The 21,364-nt window shown below is 37.3% G+C and overlaps 2 protein-coding genes and 1 long non-coding RNA gene across 3 annotated transcripts in view; 2 read left to right on the top strand and 1 right to left on the bottom strand.

Annotated features, from left to right (window-relative positions):
- Positions 1-21,364, top strand: part of LOC149046281 (uncharacterized) — a 98,788-nt gene that overhangs the window by 42,235 nt on the left and 35,189 nt on the right. The gene's annotated exons all lie outside the window — the stretch shown is intronic.
- On the top strand, positions 1,267-15,587 carry LOC149046287 (fibroblast growth factor receptor 1-like). Its single transcript, XM_089206090.1, has 16 exons — positions 1,267-1,666; positions 1,934-1,975; positions 3,081-3,329; positions 4,282-4,554; positions 6,377-6,658; positions 7,092-7,199; positions 7,572-7,599; positions 8,421-8,608; positions 10,115-10,231; positions 10,726-10,910; positions 11,157-11,276; positions 11,750-11,826; positions 12,223-12,263; positions 12,688-12,784; positions 13,126-13,222; positions 13,712-15,587. The coding sequence occupies exons 1-16, from the start codon at positions 1,570-1,572 to the stop codon at positions 15,299-15,301; spliced, it is 3,591 nt and encodes a 1,196-aa protein (XP_089062216.1). The 5' UTR covers positions 1,267-1,569; the 3' UTR covers positions 15,302-15,587.
- Positions 18,156-21,225, bottom strand: LOC149046286 (uncharacterized). The gene has a single exon (XM_089207021.1). The coding sequence runs from the start codon at positions 19,700-19,702 to the stop codon at positions 18,653-18,655; it is 1,050 nt and encodes a 349-aa protein (XP_089063147.1). The 5' UTR covers positions 19,703-21,225; the 3' UTR covers positions 18,156-18,652.

Below are 21,364 nucleotides of genomic sequence, written 5' to 3'. Positions count from 1 at the left end.
GTAACTATCAATATCATCCGTTCCTATAGATAAATAACTCTCCTGTGGCTTAATATACATTATTGACTCTCTGCACCGGCTGATTACTGATCAGCAAATTACAATCGTAAATAGCAAAGAATTATCTAAGTGTATATCAGTGACAGTTAATGATAGCTGTTAATGTTATAATGTTACTATCCAAACGATTTTACCGATATGGACAGTATTAGTATAAAATCAATACCTAAGTTCTGTAATAAATGATATTTGTATAATAAGAATACATGAAAGTCATATATTTGTACTGCGTAAAATACATTTTAAGCAAATGAAGATCATCGCAGTATACTCACTTACTGCGATGATCTTCATTTGCTTAAAATGTATTTTCCGCAGTACAAATATATGACTTTCATGTATTCTTATCACACCTTCTCCATCTACGGGTATATAACGAACTCACAATTGACCAGCTCCCAGTTGGCTTGATAGCTTAGTTGGTTAGAGCGCTGCACCGGTATCGCAGAGGTCATGGGTTCGATTCCCGTTCAGGCCTGAAGTTTTTCTCAGGCCTTATTTCTCAACTGCTTAAGTTGAGTATATACTGCGATGATCTTCATTTGCTTAAAAAGATATTTGTATAATTATCATCAGATAACAGTCACATGTGGCTGATTGTTTGTTTGATGTAACAAGTTATCGATTTCAATGTAATATATTGACGTACCAAACAAACTGGTTTGTTCAAATAAACAAATGAATAGATAAATGGATTAACAGCTTTTCAAAATTGTTTTTCTCTTTCACGGCGTTCTTTCCGGATCCATAAGCGGGTGAGTGCGACGAGTTCAGTTTGTTTGTTAACCTTATGATGTGTTAGTCAAGTATTCCAAGGCTATATTGAGCCACTAATTTACTCATCGAATGTGAATCTTTCTTTTCATGTTCACCTAACATCCTCATCCTAACTGATATAACAGATTGTAAGTAGCCATGCTTGAACTATCATTTATCAGTAGGCAGGATAAAGGGTCGATAAAGATGGTTGAACAAATAAATGGATCTCAATAGAGGGATTCAGACAGGATACTCTTCTCTGTTGATCAGAGGATGTGTGGACAAAGATGTTGCATAGAAATAAAACTTTTAATTGTTACAACAATTGAATTTCAACGTTTCAGGCCTCTGCCATATACTGGTGGAACTTTTACAGAAAAGTTGAAAATTAAAAATTGAAAACGTTAAAATCCTAGTTTGTTTGTTTTTTTTTTAACATTTTTGCACATTCATCCATTTGAGCAATAGAAAACAGTGTTACTCTCCCTGGCTTATAACATGATAAATCCTTGACAGATGTTGAGACAACACCAATGATGCTTTTAAATAGGGAACTGTAAGTTGGGGTGATTTATAAGCTTCAAGCCATCAATCTTTTTAACTTGGAGATGTTAGTTCGATTTCCCCTTTGGAAATTAGAAACTGAGAATATCGACGATAATAATTAGGTATTTTGGTATCCTTTATGGCAAGCAGCAGATTAATGCAGCAAAGGAAGTAAAGAGCATAGGTAGAGTGATAATATAACATATGACTCTTTGCGCACAACTTATTGTTTTCAAAGGTTGTATGGCGTGGTCGTCTTGGAGTGTCTGCAAAGAGTGCAACGAGTACCGGGAAAGATTCGGTAAGTGACAAGAGGGAGTTTTGGTGAATTTGTGACACACAAGTGCAATGGCGGGTTTTCGCCATTGTTTTACAACTTCGAAAAACTATGCAGCATTTATAAACTTTTATTCAAATGGATAAACTCTTATGTATAGATTGTAATGATAGTTAGGCAGGAACCTTCACCAGTTATTTTCAAGGGATTTTTTCTTTAAAATAAATAAGATGACTTAATCTCCAACCGTTTATTACTTTTAAAAGATTATTTGGATAACCTTACTTCTAGAATTTAACTGCTCAAGAACTCGGGAATCACGGCCTTGTAAATGTAAGTGGTTTTATGTATGAGGAGAAAGTCAAGGATTCATGCTGCACTGATATCCTTCAACTGTCCTTTAATTAAACGTCAAACTCTTTATTTAATATACTTTGGTTTTACCAACAGGGTTGGTAATTTAGATTGGCCACCGTAAAAAGTATCAAAGCTGACCTTTAGAGCGTTAGCTCTGACGAAGCGCTAACGGTCGAAACGTTGGCTAAGAAAATCTTTACGGTGGCCATCTTACATTTTCAACTTAGTTGATAAGACCCAAGAGCCGTGACCCATGGAAGCTTACCCCCCGTTTTCTCTGTAAAAAAAAAACATGATTCGCACTTAATTAAAAACATTTTATTTTTTCTGCCGGAGTTTAGACGCTATATTTATATTTTGTCACAAACAACAAAGGCAATTTTTCCTTAGTAAAAAAAGAAAGATCATTACAGTTTCATGTAGAACAGGCGTGATTTTCGTGAGCGGGTGCTAAGTATTTTTCCTTGGTGAAAATCATGGTTGCAAGCTTTGATTTTTACAGCAGGGGAGAGCTGGGGAGAGAAAGACAGTTGCAATAAGATTGTAAACGACGATTAAAAAGAAGTAGAGGGGGAGGGGATGGGGATCAAGTTTTATATAAATTATTATTTTTCTTCTTAAAATTAAAAAGGTCCTCCTGAAATAAATTCTTGGCGAGAGAAGTCTGTCAAATTAAATTCAACACTTCAAATTCAATGTTTCGTGAGGGGTTTTCCTAAACCAGAGGTGAAGTGGACAAAAGATGGAAAGTTAGTTAATACCAGGAACATGCTCACGATTAATCGAGTGACTTATGGCGATGCTGGTCAATACACATGCAGCGCTAAAAATAGTGAAGGAAAAAATGAAGCAGCTTTTCATATTACAGTCACAGTAAAACGTTGACTTACTTTTGTTTCTTTCAGTTTCTATTCTCATTTTCTAATTTTTTTCATACTTTCACCTTTTTTGAATTGTACTTTTGTTGTTGTACTAATGTTGTTTCCTTCAGTTGCTCTTCTTATTTTCTGAGGTTTTTTTTTTCTTCTTTTTTGTCATACCTTCACCTTTTTTGAATTGTACTTTTGAATTCTATGCTCAGGTCCTCCTGAAATTAATCCTGAGCTCAAGAATCAGTCGGTTGCCTATAACTCGTCGCTTCAGTTCATTTGCTCTCTAAGCGGTTTCCCTACACCTGAGATACTCTGGACTAAGGATGGGGTGAATCTCGGTAACAACAACACTCTTACGATTCGCCAAGCGAGATTTGAAGACTCTGGTCAATACACCTGCAGCGCCAACAACAGCGAAGGAAGCAAAAACTCAACTTTCTGGATCGAAGTGGTGGGAGGTACGGTTCTTATTTACATATTGAAAGAACTTGAGTCGATAATCAATTTAGATATCTTTGGTTGGATGAGGATAAAATCTTTTCTATGATACCATATGCAATTTAAGGACTTGAAACCCCAAAAGTTTCAAAATTGATTAAAAATATTAAAAAAAGGACTTAATTGATAATAACATTTAAAGAGCGAAAACATGCCGACTTATATGACAAATGACAAATGTAAATGAATTTCGTGATCAGACACATGTAATTAATTTTTGGGCAGTTTAAAACTGATTGTCTTTTGGAGCGTCGAGCAATTTTGACTTTATAGATATCACCATATTTTGTCACGGCATTTATCATAAAAGTCCGTTTAAATTTTTGAATTACCTTTCTTTCTGCTTCTTAAATAACAATGGCTGACAAGTCATGATTTCATGTACATTTTTAGAAGTGCAAAAATGTCAAATTGGCTATCAGTGCATTATTATTTAAGTATTTATTACTGAAGTTGGAAAGCGAAACATCCATGTAAACTTTTCATTGATGCAAACCTTTTAACCATTACTATTTGGCTATTCTTCAAAGTAAATGTGTAGTTTGAACTTAGAGAAACTGGTACTCTTGACCATAATGTTGATATTACACCTAACAACCAGTAAGAAAAGAATGAATAAATCAATAAATAGGTAGCTAAGTTGTTAACTCCTGGGTTGTTGCTAAAATAGGAAATCTTTTAAGGAAATGAAAGAATGTTTTGATGTCACATTGGGCTGACTTATACCTTCCTATATCAAAAGTGAAGAAAACTAATTTCAAAATAACCTTGGATTAAAAATAGACTTGGCAATAATGTAATTTGTTTTTATTTTCAAACTAGTTCATTTCGGGTTGGATAAGGAAGGGGGCAGAGGGGGTTGAAATGAACAATGCGGCCCTTTGTTGAGCTTGGTGATCTTTTTACTTCAAGTCTCTCCTCAGATCATTGAGCCTCCGAAAAACAAATTTCTTACGGAAGGATACTCCGTAAACCTTGGTTGCGTAGCCTCAGGTATTCCAACACCAACTTTCGTCTGGACTTTTAATAATGGTGACCTGCCATCTGGTATCAATCAAACCGATTACGAAGGAGAATCATTTCTAGTTTCGCCAAGAGTCACCGAAGGGATGAATGGGACTTACAAGTGTACAGCAAAAAACAAAGCAAATACAACTAGTTCCTCAGCAACACTGCGTGTTTATGGTGAGTTCAGTTGTAATGCTATTGATGATGATGATGATGATGATGATAATGATGACGACGACGATAATGATGACGATGATGATGATAATGAAGAAGAGAAATAGAGAAAGAGTAGATTGAGACATTCAAGTGAACTTGTAAGTCCAAGGGCAATAGCGACGGAGAAAAGGAATAGCGCGAAGAAAATTTAGGCAAGCTGAGCCCAATTGTAGTAAGGCGGATAGTGAAACGTAAAGCGTTATCCACCAGATAGAGTTTTATCCAGTGGATGGTGTTATCTACCCTTCGAACGACCGGGGCCTGATCTTCAAAAAACGGTTGATATGAATGCTTAATACTAATGTCCTTGGATCTTTATGATTACAAACGCAAAGAACTGCGTAGATCTGGGTAGGAAAGTAACGCTAAGGAAAAATTACAAGTGGTGGCGCTATAGAGAGTTGATTGATTCGAAATACTTGACTATATGCAATGCACTCCCAAACTGGAAAAATCTAAATAGACTTTCGAGATGGAGAGATTCAGAATCTCAGAAGAGAGCAAAAAGGAAGCGAGACGCAAAAGCCAATTTTACATACGACACATAATTGGCGTTCTCTACATTGAACAAGGAAACTAGAACAGACGGAAATACTTAAAACGAAGACGCTTCCACCCGTGACCGAAATCGGAGGTCGAATAGCGATTACGCGTTCGAAAGAATTCCTCCACAAAGTTGATTTATGGCTTTTGTAACTCGTAACGAGACTTAGCTAATGAGGATGGAGAATATCACAGATTTAGGATTTACGGATTTACACGCTGAAAAGGCACGAAATAAGTTGTTATTCGTAAGCTGGTCCAAGAAGCCGGGAACCAATCAAATGGCACGTATCGCTTTTTTACTTGTGAGGAAAACGATACATCTAATCGGGAAGTATTGTGCTTTTTGACGCGCGGAGCGTACCAACGTCATTCTAATTAATCCTTTTATGGAATAGTTCCGCTTTTCAAACCACTCGTAAATTATAAAAATCCGCTCTCAGGACTGTTTAACGAGTCAAACTACTTTCAAACGATGACTGACGAACTTCTGTGAAGAATCATGCGGAACACAAGGAAAACAGCGAGTCGGTTTGTACCAGAAATCTCACTCGTTCACTGCGCACACCTGTTCGATTTCCGATATTACCAACTCGTGCGTAAAATATATATACGGACAGACTTTTCATGAAGTATTCTCTATCGATTGAATTGTCATAAGAGGTCTTGATTCTAATTGCGTTCATGATTTCCACAATTTATCCACGGAAATTTAACCGCGTCAGCTTGAGAAAATGTAGTAAGTCCACTCTCCTCAGGAAGTGATGAAAACGACCTAATGAGGTTGTTGTGGACCTGTAGAATTTAGACGGACGATCATCTACTTGAAATCAGACCAGCTACCATACTGGTGGAAAAAAAAAACTTCGTATTGCAGGACTCACTTGCTGTGTTGATACAAGGGCGGAGAAAAAAGAACACGAGAAGATGGAACATTATCAAGACCTTGATTTAGAATTTCAGCGGAGGACCTGGGCGATTGAAATAGTAACCAGGAAATTTAAAACATAAAGGCTTCAAGCTTGTTCTGAAACTCTTTCGAAACTCACTACGAAACACTTTTCTTACTTTTTTTCCATCTAAAGCAACATATTCGAAGCATTCCCATAAAAGGTCACATTTGACTCGTTTCGTTTCCACGTTTTGTTTGTTTTGTTTTGTTATATGGAGTGTTTATAATGCAGTTGTATTTTTTAATGAGACACAAGCATTCTAATGAATTGTCCCTTTTCCAATGCAGGAAAAGCCTCTGCTCAAATTGTTCCAGAGACAGACATAACAGTCACCAAAGGAGAAACACTCACATTGACCTGCAAAGTCAACGAAGAAACAATAAGCATAAGGTGGACAAAAGGTGGAGAAACAATAACAGAAAGAGCAATTATAGATACACGATTAGATGAAAAAAAGAGTAAGCTGGCTCTTACTGAATTTGGGGAAGAGGACAATGGCGAATATTCTTGTGAAGCAAGTAACAAGCCAGGAACTGTGGCTCGCTCTGTTGTGACAGTAAATGTCAAAGGTAAGTTGTTTAAGCAACCGAATATAATTCCAGTAAATAACTATGTAATTACACGTCCGCCTTCTATGTTCATCAGAAACCTCTTCCAGTGGTTTTTTAGTCTTCTGGAAACTAGAAACTTGAAAGGAATTTGAAAAAAATGTTTCAAAACGAGTTTGAAACAGTAGCAGTATATTATACATATTCTGTAATTCTTTCACCAATCTTTCTCTTTCTATCTACCTGTTTTTTGTAAATTAACATATCTGCGTCTGTTTTTCAAAAGTTTATTCCCGGCCACCCAACGCAAGCAATGAACAACGTAAATTTTTGGACCAAAAAAAAATTAGCTCTCTATTTGGATAATTGGTGATATTAATTTTTATTTTTAATGCCAACTTCCAAATTCCTTTCCTACTAAGCTTCTTCAATTATTATATCTCGGGAAATTCAGAGGCTCCCTCCAGCAGCTCACTGGAGTGGTACTACATTGGGGGACCTTTGGCCGCTGTCGTTTTTCTACTGGCGGTCACTTCATACATTAAAAAACGCCGTGAGACAGGTAAAATGTTACCATACGAAAATAAGATGTCTTCATATGGTAGATTGAGATTGTGGCTTTAATACGTCAGTGTTTGGAGCACGAAGGAGCCTTTTTAAGCAGGTCATATGGTGCATTTCCAGCACTGATTTTGAAGGTCCCTTACAGTCCCGGCAAAGCCCATTACTAATCAAATTACAAAAAGGTTACAAATTATATGAAAGTGATCACCATGATAACCCACCTTATTCCTTCTCCTGTTGTTTGACAACAGAGTCAAATATAAGTTACACGTGGTTTCTGAGTCGCAAGCTTTAATTTAGTTAATGATGTCATTCTTACTCACAACGAAGCGATTTCATTCATCTGTTTCCACATATCCTTTGACAAAAGCCCCACCTGAGGTGCCACCTAGGCTGCGGTAAGTGAATTCCCTTTTTAATGCTCAATGTCTGAACGTGTGGTTATTTCCGAAGTTTCTAACTCTTGAATAAGTCTCAGTTGAGTAGTGATAAGCGCCACTGCTGAGTAAATACGTCTTTTTTTTTCTGTTCGGACTGACTATGTTCACCATTAAGAGCACACTGGCCAAAGTAAAAGGTTTTTTATTTCGAACCAGCAGCAGTTTTCGAAGCCGTTCTTATCAAATGGCAGTCAAATGTTTCCTAACATCCTGTCTGTTTTGGATTCGTTCGTCCTTCACTTGTTTTGACATCTTGTTTAGTATCTCTTTTTTTGTTACCAGTATGCCAGGTTGTGGGTGACGTACTTTTAAAGAAGAAGAGAAGCTTTGACCCTTAGTCACTCTTTGTTACAGAAACTACAGTTGAAATACACTCGGAGTCTTGTAGGCCGATTTATAATAATATTACTCGATGTATCGATTGTGGACAATACTTCGGATGGTTTTAATTAGTATTTCATTTCTTGCGTAGGAGGCACGATATTTATATGACGTAAAATGCCCAAAAACACTGTCGGCGCTAAGTTTATTCATTAAAATCTCCTCTCTGGGTCGATGCGTTCAGTAAATTAGTATCTAAATTTCACCTCTTTCAATAATTTTTTCATTGGCAAGTGATAATTTTCTGAAGCACCCGGAAATAAAAACGAAAAGCAAAAAATTAAAGTGAAAATATAGAGGATATATTTACCACGTTACGTTAAACCAGATTCAAAGAAGGAAAAGATAGATAGGTAACACAGATAGTTAAAGTCTTGTTTTCATCTGCAATTATTCAGTGAAGGGGACGATGAAGTTGAGATGGATCAGCTGAACGTAAACACAGATGGATGGGAGATTGCAGTTGACCGCCTGATCCTTCGCGAGCATATTGGCAGAGGGGCATTCGGTTCAGTGTGGCGAGCGCTACTGGGTCGTTCTCGAGGCAGACCTGGAAATCGCACGGTTGCTGCGAAATGTTTCCTACGTAAGTACTTACTTATAAAGCTTGATTAAACTATCCTTTATTAATTTTTTGAGTAATATATCTTAATAAAGGGCATTCACTTAGAATATGCTTTATTAATGTACTTGATACATAACATGGATAGCTTAAAAACTGTGCGCCGTTAAAATGATTTACCAGCTGGCATGTCAAATTGTTAGCAGATGGTTCCCCGGGCGATCGGTTGTTAAGTCTTTTGTCATACAACGCTACTACCATACAACAGAACACGAATATCATTTGAAGTATTAGAAGCTATGGAGAAAAATGAAAATTTATTGGTTAAATTGCATTCAAGCGAATAAAAGCGGAAAATACCATAATACTGAAAATGTCACTCCGTCGTGTATTTTGTAAAATTGCTCGCTTAGAAACTTTTGATGGGAAATAATGTCATGTGACCTCAAAGAAACCTGGAGAGGGTGAGTCTGGCGCAAAAAGCTCAGAGCCATTTGCCAGTCTAGTGGTGATAGTATGATCTTCTTCCGCTGGAAAAGCGGAACGTCAAAATGCAATAGAACTTGTATGAAGCGGTCACCTTGTAATAAGCGGTCGGTTTTCAAAGTATGGAAACTTTCCTCCTTTGCTTATAGTGCTTTTTTATATCAAGCAGTCGTGGTCACCCTTTACTAAGTCCCAACAGCCTATTTTTAATGTTCCTTACCTGTATTGAACGGTCACTAAAGCAGAAGTACTCAAATAAAATTAAGAATAATCTTTCAAGTAAAATTGAATCCAGGTTTATCTCCCGAAATCAATGTTAGTAATATTTTTGAGCGAGGTTGTGTATGTTAAGTGGTCCGTGATGGCATAGAGTGGCGTTTTTAAACTTTTATCAGTAGTAGCCCTATTCCGTGGAACCTATGTTAAACGGTCAATCATTTCCCGTGCGTGACCGCTAAATACAGGTTCGACTGTAACAAGCTTATAGAGTCAAACGAATTTAGAATAATTCTGGAAATGCTAACGAATTATTGTAGTTTTTAGTAAGATAAAAGCAAGGATTATGTACCATATGAACGGTAGGAAACAAGAAGGCGCAAACCGAGCATATCTTTAATAAAAATTGTCTCAAATATCTATTCGACCGACTATTAGGTATTATAACAGGTGCAATTTCTAGGCTTAATTGCGTCTCTACTTTTGTAAGTTGTCTGTAAACAATTGCGCGGTTCAATGAGCTTGCCTAGCTAACAACAATGCTCGAGATGTGCAGCGTTTTCTTAGCAAATAATTTTTTCAACGAGGATGAATCTACTTTTGAAATTTCATGTTCAATACAATTGAACAAGACGACTAACTGACATTTTTGTGACAAGTATGGATTATATGGGGTTTAGAAAACTAACTTTTTTTTATGTAGACCAAATTTATTAGAAGATGCGCTGGTAATATAGCACTTAGTATACAAAAATGTTTACCACATAATTGTGTCTCTCTTGACATGCAAAGTTTGTTTGTTTATCTAATTTTTGTGTGGTTTCCCAGCAATCTCCGGACAGAAAGGAAGGAAGGCCCTGCTGAGAGAGATCGAGTTATTAAAACTCTTTGGAAGGGAGGGCCATGAAAATGTTGTTAAGTTCATTGGTTGTGTTACAGTTGGAGGTAATCAGCTATTTTTATGAATATAATCAGCTAATTCACAGTAACAATAAAGACATATCCGACGTCAACCAGTATTGCTTAGATGGTGTACTAACTCAAGGGTTATTTCCATTTTTTGTTTAATCTAAAGAAATTTACTTCGCACTGTATGTAGGCCATTTTACTTGGAAGATTTAAGCTCTAAAATTTACACGCTAATTGTGATAATAGTTTTAACTTACGATGGGAAGTTTCTGTCTATTTATCTGCCATCCCTATTTTTCTGCCTTTCTGTTTATCTGTCTGTCTGTCCATCTCTCTGTGTGTCTGTCTGTATTTCTGTATCTGCTGTATGTGTCCATCCGCTTTCTATCTGCGTTTTTTCCTCTTTGACTTTCCCTCTCTTTCTTAGATATAACCAAATGTATAAGTAGATAAAGCATGTACAATTTAAACACATTTTGCAGCTTCTGCACTGCTTGCCATATAATAATTTTCTTGTTTTTCCCTCTTAGCTCAGCCAATACTTATCATGGAGTACCTGTGGCGAGGTGACTTGCTGGGCTATCTCAGAAAATCCAGGGGGGTTTTCGACCAATACCATCATGGGGTCGGAGGGGTCGACCACTTGACAACATATGACATGGTGCTGTTTGCTAAACAGATCGCACATGGCATGACTTTTCTCGCGTCCAGAGGGGTAAGTGCTCAAACTCTTTCTGGTCAGTATGTGATCCTGCATGTGTTTAAATGGCGTAACTTGCAAATCGTCAAAAGAATATTCTGTACAGCTAAAAAGATCCAGCACATTAGAATGACTATTTCACAGAGAAATGGTTTGACATTAGCATGATGTTAAACTTTCTACCTATATTTTATTTTTTATTTTATGTAGTTTATAAAAGTCCCTTTGGCAGATCATATCATTTTTTGTTTTCGATTTCAGATAATTCATCGCGATCTTGCAGCTCGTAACATCCTTCTTGATGAGCATCGTGTCTGCAAGTTGACTGACTTTGGGCTCTCTTATCAAGATTTCAAATACGGCCCAGGAAATGCCAAAAGGGTAATTTTCAGAATTTTTTCATCATTTAGTCAATTGGTTTTGGGGCTGCGGGTATGGAAGATAAAAATGTGAAGAATTAAAATATTACTGTCCTCACAAACCTTCCTTTTCAGTTATACAGTTTTACTGCAAAACACATTTCTCTTCAATGGGAAGCCGTTCTAAGCGTATCGAAACTTTCACAGAAAAAAAAAATTGTACCTATGGAGTGAACACAGGAAATAAGAAAGCTGGAAGAGATATCCTTCTCTGAATAGCAAAGATACAAAATCGAAAGGCAAAGAAACAGGAGATTTAAAGAAAAAGGAGTGTGTGAATTGTTTTCATAGAATTTGTACAAAGGTGTCTACTGCTCTTGACATTATCGTAAGTCCTCATATCACGGTTTTAATCTTATATGCAAAATATTTTAGAAGTTGTATACAAGGCTCTTTAGATGTCAGATGTCTATAGTATTTTGGTTACTCATCCAGGGATGTATCCCAATCAAATGGACTGCACCCGAGATTCTCTTTGGACACGTGGAACAACTGTCAACCAAAAGCGATGTGTACGTACTGTATTGGTTATTATCAACATATATTCCAAGAGTGAACATTTTTACGATTCTACTTTAACTTAGCGAGGAAAACTAGAATATTCAGTGCTCTATTGATTAGAGGGTCATTAAGAAACGTCAAGCTGGGAAACAGCTGAGGTTACAGCTGTAGTATGAGACTTTACATGAATATTAAGTTTAACGAGCAATATCCAAAATCTGATTAGGATAAGAACAGACGGATGAAAGGATGAGTGGATAATCAAACAAATAAATATGGCGTTTTCTGTTAAGGAGGTTGCTTATATATGTTCTGATGGCATGTTTTTAAACATCCCAAGTATCTGAGTGATTATAATCTTTCTACCCCAGTTGAGATATATGGTCATCCTTCTATTTCTTTGACAGGTGGTCCTACGGCATCGTCCTGTATGAAATCTTCACTGTCGGTACTTAACTTGTTTGTTACTTTACATTCAGGAAATATACCTGCCGAGATTGCACGCACAATTACTAATTGATGAGTGATACCGAGCGAACAAAAGACCATTGTACGATAGAGAAGTTGAAGCAGTACTCAATGTGGCTGATAAATAAAATTATGACGATGCATAACAACTTGACATAAAACTTAAGTTTAAGTAGAACTGAAAGTATTTAGTACATTATTGAAAAACCTTAAATCCATCGCTACACTTAAATTTGTTTTTTTTACAGTACTCTATCATCTGATGTAAAATCGAAATCTATTTCAGCAATTAATTGTCGTTTTCACAGAAGAATCATTTCGATCGCCCCGAGAGGAATGAAAGTGATTACAACAAAAAGAGTGTGCTTTTTTGGCGAACAGAAAAAAACATTATTTTTCCACAGGAGGCATTCCTTACGAAGGATGGTCTCAATCCACGACAATGAAAAAAATCGAAGAAGGTTATCGTCTGCCAAAGCCTGAACATATCGACGACAGTTTGTAAGTGTTGCTTCCTCTGTGTGGAATGTTATATAAGTCAAAAGCAACATCGATTGCTGCTGTGGTCAGGTGTTTTTGATACTCTTGGTCTGAATAAGAAGTCTTCCTAAGAAATTAATCTTATCTTGTCAATACAAAAATTTAAATGAAAAGTTGTTGAGTCCGAATAAAGAATACGGTAGGTTTTTCATCACAGAATTCGTTTGAGCTGCAATGTAATGAGATAAACTTAGCATTTCAGTTATTTTTGTAACTAGTTGTGGTTTCTCAACTTTGCTACTTGCAATATTAGTGCCTATCGCGGAATTACTGTGATCATATGTCCCTGTGTTTTTCTATAGATACGCGGTGATGTTAAACTGCTGGAAATACGAAAGCGGCAGCCGGCCACACTTTGTGAAACTCTACCAAACAATGGATACATATATTAAAACAAAGGTTTGCCATACAGCGTCTAATTCAGGATATACTTCAGCAATTGAAATTGGTACCCTACTAAGTCAATTGAGAATTTCTTTTCACGTCAATGTGATGTCAAAACGCATTAACTACCCAGCCGCTAACAATTTGTGAATTCAGTTTCATCATGAGCCAATGTTACTTTTAAACATATGCAAGTGTGGTTACGTCATGTCAGTCTGGATCATCCTTATTTTCCCTCTGTTGTCTACACACAAGAAAGAACGGAACAGATCTTAAAATTACACTTTTGGAAAACTTTGACAGAAAGGAAGACCTTACCCGAATTTTTTCCTATCAATTCATGCAAGTACTAATGGTTCTTGTCTTTGTGACCGATATCTGATCTGCTATTTTTTTCTTTTTAGTGACTCATTTTTGGAATTTCTTTGTTAAATTTTTGAAATTCATTCGTTCAAGATTTTTTAACTCATGCAGTTCTTGATTACCTTCTAATCTTTTTCATAGACATATGTAGATATCTTTGACGATGACAAGTATGATGAGGATAAGTACAACTTTGTCGATGACCGTGGAGCTGTTGCAAACCCAGAAGATGCAGGACCGGACGAGCTAGGAGCAGCTGCAGCAAATCCCATCTGTGGAGTGGGTGAACACGGTGCTATGGCACATCCCTTTCTGGTTGCAATGGACGATGGCGCTACAGCTTTCCCTTTTGGAATTAACGTAGGAGACGAAGGAGCACCTGCAACAGATCCCGACCGTGAAGTGGGTGAACACGGTGCTACGGCACATTCCTTTGTCATTGCAATAGACGATGGTGCTCAAGCTTTCCCTTTCGCTATCAACGGACAAGATACAGAGGCAGCTGCAGCAAATCTCGCCCATGAAGTGGGTAAGCACGGTGATGCTGCACATTCCTTTGTGGTTGCAATTGACGATGGTGCTACAGCTTTCCCCTTCGCTATTAACTTGCAAGACAAAGGGGCAGCTGCAGCAAATCTCGCCCATGAAGTGGGTAAGCACGGTGCCACTGCAAATCCCTTTGTGGTTGCAATTGACGATAGTCCTACAGCCTTCCCCTTCGCTATTAACTTACAAGACAAAGAGGCAGCCGCAGGAAATCTCGCCCGTGAAGTGGGTAAGCACGGTGCTACGGCACATCCCTCTATGGTTGAAATTGACGATGGTGCTTCAGCTTTCCCTCTCAGAATCAAAGTAGAAGAAGAAGGTTGCGCAGCATACCCTTTTGAGAGTGATAAGAAAGATATGGATGCCCAAGCGTACCCTTTGGAGAGTGATACTTTACCATATCTTAGCAAGAACGAGGAAGAAGATGTTGATGACTCCGAGTGCCCTCTTGCGATTGAGGAAGAAGAAATTGATGACTACGAGTGCCCTCTTGCGATTGAGGAAGAAGAAATTGATCCTTTACCATCCTCCCTAGTGATGGACCAAAATGGTCTAGATGCTTCAGTATGTCCCCTTGTGACTGACGAAGAAAATTCTGATTCTTTAGCATGCCCCCTAATGGGTGAGGAAGAAGATTCCAATGACTCAGCATGCTCCCCTGTAACTGGGGAAGAAGATTTCGAAGCCACAGGAAGCCTATCTGTCACTGAAAAAGAAGATCCTAACTCTTTAGCACGCTCCGCAAATGAGGTGAACAAACCTGATACCTCACCATTCCCTTGTGTGATGGAGGAAGAAGATCTTGATTCTTTCGAATACAATCCCCTGATCGAAAAAGAAGGCCACAGTGATTCCGTTTTCCCTCCAGATATTCAAATTGATGACGAAGAAGGTGTAACAAGTGAACCTGAAAGTAACGTTGGTTATGAAGGTGCTGTAGCAGTTCAATCTGAAAAGGAGGCAGTAGAAGAAGAACCTGAGACTTGCCAACTAAAGTACACGAAGGATGAACAAGACGATCTTGGAAACTATATGGACGACCAAAGTGATGCTGTAGACCTTCTTGACGGGGAGGCTGGCGTACAAGAGTATGATGGTGATCAACTTACTGCTGCAGATAAAGACGAAACTGGAAGTGACGAAGACGAGGAGTCATCTGAAGTAACTCCTCTTGTGCAGGACTGAGGCTTAATAGTAGAATTGCTGAACCTCCAAGGTTGTAGTCTTATAACACTCTGTGGTAATTTGTAGTTTAGATTTCGAGAACTTCAGCCTCAATATTTCATAGCTTTTGATTTTAAGATGTAGTTTCTATCGTACTTTTGCTTTATTAATGCTTTGGTAGTGATGATAACCATTTTCATAGTTTATAAATGGAGGTAAGATGGAATTTTCTTGGAAAAAAAAAACTTGTTTATTTACTTCACTTTTGCATTTCTTAGTTTACCGTTTATTCGCTTGGTGCACTTGTCAGTGCTTTGTTGTTGTTATTTACTGTAGCCTGATAGAGACAAGAAAAAAAAAAGAGAAAAAGAAATTGCCGTTAAGATAATTTTTATAACTGATCTAGTCAGAAATTTTGCGTAAATTTGTGAGTATTGTTCCTAGTATAAGTAATATTTCTTAAATTTTTTGTAAGTGCACTGAAGAGAAGAACAATAATGGACATGTTGATCTCTCCCAAGTCACAATGAATATTTACCCTGTTAGGAATAATTAAATTGTTGTAAAGCACTCTCTAAATGCTTCAGTAAACTTATATAAGCTAAACTCGTTTTGCTTACTCCATTCGTTGCAGCAAAATTGCTGGTTCGGATCAGACCACTTTAAGTAAAACAAAGGCATATGCGCAGAAAATGTCATTAATAAGAGTAGAGACAAAAGGGAGAAAAAGGGTGGGGCGAGGAAATCTAACTGTACATCTGATGGACACAATAAACTGAAATGACATTTAGGCTCCTTCAAAACACAGTCGAGCCAATATAACAATGGATTCTCATTCAATCATTTTTCAATTTTGTTTTTGCCACGAACACTTACATATAAAGCTAACATTGCCTAACCTATTACTTCAACTTTCATCGTGGGGAGAACTGTGCTGATTTTTTTAGAGAAACAAGCAACTGTGGTTATTTTCTTACTGTTTTTCGTTGTGTTTCTTGATATGAGCAAGGCCTTTGCCAAGATCAACGATGGCATTTCGGTGCGGCTTAGTTCATCATTAATCCATCTGATAGACAACAAGTAATGCTCATAAATTCTGAGTTCTCTGACCCTCTGGTCTTTGAATCCAGAGTGCCAGCAGCGGTTGTTACATGACTTGTCTTATTCAGAATATATGTAAATGACTTTTCATATGCCCCTCAATCTTGTTTTACTGAATATTATTGGATGATGCTAAACTTCAGATTTCTTTCCCAGTTCAAGGCTGGGCGAAGACAATAATTTTTTTCTGAGACGTGGAGTGTCCTTTAAATTAAAGTGAAGTAAAACCACGATCGTCGATAAAAGATCAGTAGGGACTCTGACGTCGATCTACACAATTTTGGTTCATGTCTTTTATCTCGGTATTTGTCTATTTGGCTGTTGAGGATACGTTGTAGGAAGTATTTATTGTTTAGATAGGGTTTCGAAATTTTTGTACACGAAATTAAATTTAAGTATGTTTTTATTTGAACCTCCCGAAAATCTGACATATTTCGACCCACTCAAAATGAATATAAAGAACCCAAAAGTAATCACTAAAACGTAACTTCGCTCATCCTTCTCCATTCACCTCCACGGGAATTGCGCCCAAAAAAGTTGAGACTGTTTCAGGAATAAATTAATCAAAATCATCTTTTTGCATCATTTTATCTCATAGTATTAAAGTATACACTAAAACAAATAGTCATTTAAGTGCGGTGGCAAGAGGTGGGTGTTTACATCTCCGCTTCGCAGCTTGGTAAATATCCACCTCTAGTTAAATCTACCTCGGTGAAGAGTTAAGAAATAATAAACATTTGATAAATTTCCAGTGTAGCGATTAGCATCGATAATGCAAACATTTCAGAAAAGACAACATTGGAAAATGAATCATTTTTCTATCCATATCTTGTAAAATTAATGTCAATAAAGGAAATATAAATAAATTTGAAAGGTCTTGGCTGACCACCAAACACCAGCACACGCACAACAATAACTAAATTGTGTCAATAATCATATATTATTACCCTTGGTGTTATCAAAACAAGCAGGCTGACATATCTGTCAACCAAAAACGGTCTATTTATGCGACTAAGAATAAAGTATTTGAAAGCCTGATGACTCAATTTGCTAGTCTCTGGCTAAATACTATAACAGGTACTGATAAGTAAATACGTAATACCTCTTGAAAACCGTCAGGAGACGGATTGTGCCTTTCTGTGTGAGCGTAACCGGTTTTCATGACTAAGCTATTGAGTCATTCATCACGCCCTTAAAACCAAGACTATTGCCGAAATGGCCTAGAGTATATTCTAGAGCTCGTGTGAATGATTTATTCGTGATATATCATTACACATTCCACGCTTTGTTTTTGGAAGCAGATGTAAACTGTTTGTGGAAAAAAAAATTTTGTTGAACATTGATAAGGGCTGAGACGCGCGCTTGTGTTTTCATCATAAAGTTAAAGTTCAAGAGAACTTAAAGTTTGGCTAAATCTCATTTTTTATTATTCTCGAATTTACTAATACCAAAATATAAGCCATTTAATTACCAATCAGCCATTTTTGTGGCTTCCTCAATTTGAGAGATGTTTAATTTAGTCTTATTTGATATTCAAGCATGACGCATTTTAAAATAAAGGTTAGACATATTCATCTTGAGGTTTTTCCTCCTGATTGTGGGGAAAAGTCAGCTGAAAGAGGCCAAAAATGCAAAAGAAAGCAGTGGTTCACTGTGAATGAATGTATAGAGAAGTCAGCAATAAGTGAGGCGGCGAATAAGGAAAAGAAAATAACAACCTTACTTGTTTAAAAGCGCCGCCGGCAATAGGACTAAAGGGGCCGCACAAATGTACGGGGTAGACTCTTTTAAGGTTTTATTCGACAAAGTTGCTTCGCACTTCGCTGAAAACGGTTTGTTTAGTCAATATGCGAGTTATTAGATTTACGCATGAGAGAACAGGGCACATCGAGCAAAGACAAGTCCACAATTAATGTTTATTTATTAATTTTGTTTATGCATGGGCGATCTTTAAATAAATATTAGAAACCCGTCCAAAATAGATGGAAAGAATCAATTCTCAATCAATATCTCATTGTATTTCATGGCAAAAAAAAGAGACTAATTGATGTTATGTCTTCCTCTTCTTATTATTCTCCTTCCTGTAAAGAGAAAATGGGAAAAAAAAAAGAAATTTGTATTCCTCCTCATATTGCAATAGAGTTTTCGACTCTGTAAGTGCAATTGCTTGTCAGCATTCAATGATTCCTTATTGATTAATATAAAAATTCGCAAAAAATTATTTCTTTAAGGACACGGAAGTTTTTCCACATAAATGCAGGCGACCTCGAATCACGAACAACAACAAAACGCCCTGGCTGTGTCCTTTACTGCCTTTCTCACTTCTGTGATTTCCCAACAGTAAAGAAAGGGATTCAGAGATGAGTTCAGATAAACTAAAGTTTTCGTAAAGAGCCACAGAGCATGAATTGCTGATCCACTAAGTACTGTATGTCTCAATATCGACACAATTATAAAAGGGGTGTAGCATGCCACTAAAGCCAACTGCACCCAAAATATGCTGGAAACTGTTTTCTGATATCGTTTGATGTTTAGTTGAACTCTTTCGTTTAATCTTTGTTTTGATGAATCTTTTGCTGTCCATGCACGTACTCTTCCCCTTCCTGTACCGTTTACTCCTGCTCCTTCTTCTGTGGCTGCTCTTGTCCCCGTTATTGCGCCTGCTTCATCTTTTCCTGCTCCTATATCTTCTCCTGCATTTGACCGTCCTTCGCCAGGGTTGTCTTCTACTTCAGCCTGGTACCGCTGTAATCTCAGGTGGATCTTTACGTAGCAAAACACGGAAGTAATCAGAGATACCACAACGGCCACAAAAACAACAATCTCCGAAACCGTTTGACTCCAGACACGAACCAATCCGCATAAAACAGCAATTATCCAGCATAAAAGTATAACAGCTTGAGTTCGCTTTAGTGTCACAACTTGTCTGTATCTCAGCCTCAAAAACACAACAAGAAGTCTGTCAACACTGATGGCTGTTGATATCAGTACAGTCAGTCCAAACAAAACATAGTTGGATATACAAACAACCTCTTCGACGTAATACACAATATCTATGTCGGTGTTACCAAGATCAATGTAAAGAAATAAAACAGTCACGAACAGAGGTTGTGAAAAAAGACCCACACAAAGATCGGTAGCGGCTAGACATTCAAACAAGACCTTTGCAGCGGGATGCAAAGAGGACACTTTATAAAATGTTAATAGAAGCAGAGCATTACCAAGAGATGCAATGAAGGAGAGGACAATGTTGAAAGCGAAGAGAAATGCTACTACTCCAATTGGTAATTGTGAAGATAACTGGCTAGTGAGGGTCGCCATTGGCGCTCACGTTTAGACTTGTGGTTCTGTCTTTCCCTCTTTTGGCAGCAAATGAACGTTTATTAGGCGATCCGTATTCGATATAAGAGTATTATTTTTTTGTTGAGAATTTTAACAGTTTCTATTGGATAAAAAATTCCTCCTGTTGTCTGATTTTCCGATGACAAATGTCACAGCTATAATTAGACTTGTTTTTAACTCTTTCGTGTTTTATTCATATTCTTTGAATTTTCATCATGTTTAGTAAGCAGGTGCCACATTTATTTAACATACTAAATGACGTAGAATCTGTGAATTATTTTTCGCCAATACTTTGTAGAGCTTTCTCAACAAGTCAGCTTTTCTTTTCAGTTCCTGACCCATGTGTGTCTTTGCCCTTCTTAGCTATGCTCGTTTTGTTTTTAAGGTAACATATTTGTGGTTCTTTTATAAGCAAGTGCTTTTTAGATGAAAAAATTTGCATAATATACTTATGTTAAGAAACATTGTGGTGAATTCGCATAAATAAAGACATCATTGAGCTACAAACAACAACAAAACGCTCTGATTGTCTTCTTTACTGCAATTCTCACTTCTCTGAAAAATTAATTATTTTGCCACGAGTGTGTTCCCTAAATTCAGAATTCATTAGCCAGAGCCAATCTACCGGCTCGTCAGGATATGTCAGTGAGTAGAGGTACTCTTTAACTTGGCGAAAAACATAGGCGCAAGGCTAAAAAATATTCGTGAAAATCTTAGCTCGATATTACTTTTTCCTCTGAATGGATTCGATTAGGGTTTAAGTTTAAATGAGAAAACACAACTTTAAAATTAATTAAATTTGCTTTGAAACGAGTTGGGTGTGGTGTGCGGAAAAAAAGTGTTACCACCGCAAATAGCCAGCTGAAAAGAAACAATTACCTCCATGCTTCTTTTGAAGTAAAAATGAAGAAATAAGCCACACGAAATATTGGAAAATCACCGTAAAAAAAGAAAACAAAATGGTATTGACCGAAAACCCTTCAACTCTGTTTTTCTTGAATATAGAAAATCCCCGTCTGCAGTTGAAAGTCTTACATGGCTAGAGAGACTTAAACATCACCACCTGCTCATTTCGGAAACTAGATTCGTTCTTTGGATGTTCAGTGTGGTGTTCAAGAGGAGAGTTCTCAACGCCTTTAGCAATGAAAGAGTGGTAACTGCTATAAAATAACATGGAGAACCTAACGGAAAATACAAACCAAACAAGAATTAATCAATTTCGTTGCTTCTCGGGCGTATATGATCGAAGTCTTATTATGTTTGTTTCGTTATTGATCTTATAATTTCCATTGCAGCCATTGTGGGAAATGGTCTCATTCTTTTCCCTCTCTACAAGATTTCTTCCCTTCATCAACGATCAAAATGTTTGTTCAGTAATCTTGCATGCACTGATATCACTGTTGGACTCAGTTTCCAGCCGTTTCATCTCCCTTACATAATTTCCCAAGAACACTCTGCAATTTGTTACCATGGCTCGCTCATCAACCGAACCTTGGGGGTTATTTTCTGTGGCGTCTCTGTCCTCACACTGATTGCAATAAGTACAGACAGACTTTTAGCTGTTTCACCAAGGTTAAGATATCGAGAAGTGGTAACTCTGTGGCGAGTAGTCCTTTGCTGGCTTTTTTTGCATTACAAGAG

This window comes from Pocillopora damicornis, chromosome 5 (genome assembly GCF_964200805.1).
Source record: "Pocillopora damicornis chromosome 5, jaPocDami1.2, whole genome shotgun sequence".
Lineage (NCBI taxonomy): Eukaryota > Metazoa > Cnidaria > Anthozoa > Scleractinia > Pocilloporidae > Pocillopora > Pocillopora damicornis.
This window is presented reverse-complemented; position numbering and strand designations above follow the sequence as displayed.

What these genes read in the sequence shown, in the direction of transcription:
- LOC149046287 (XM_089206090.1), top strand. Translation starts at nt 1,570, where the DNA reads ATGACTCTTTGCGCACAACTTATTGTTTTCAAAGGTTGTATGGCGTGG. An exon ending in CTGGATCGAAGTGGTGGGAG is followed by an intron (nt 3,330 to 4,281) that starts GTACGGTTCTTA and finishes TTTTACTTCAAG; the next exon opens with TCTCTCCTCAGATCATTGAG. An exon ending in GCCCAGGAAATGCCAAAAGG is followed by an intron (nt 11,277 to 11,749) that starts GTAATTTTCAGA and finishes TTACTCATCCAG; the next exon opens with GGATGTATCCCAATCAAATG.
- LOC149046286 (XM_089207021.1), bottom strand. Translation starts at nt 19,702, where the DNA reads ATGGCGACCCTCACTAGCCAGTTATCTTCACAATTACCAATTGGAGTA.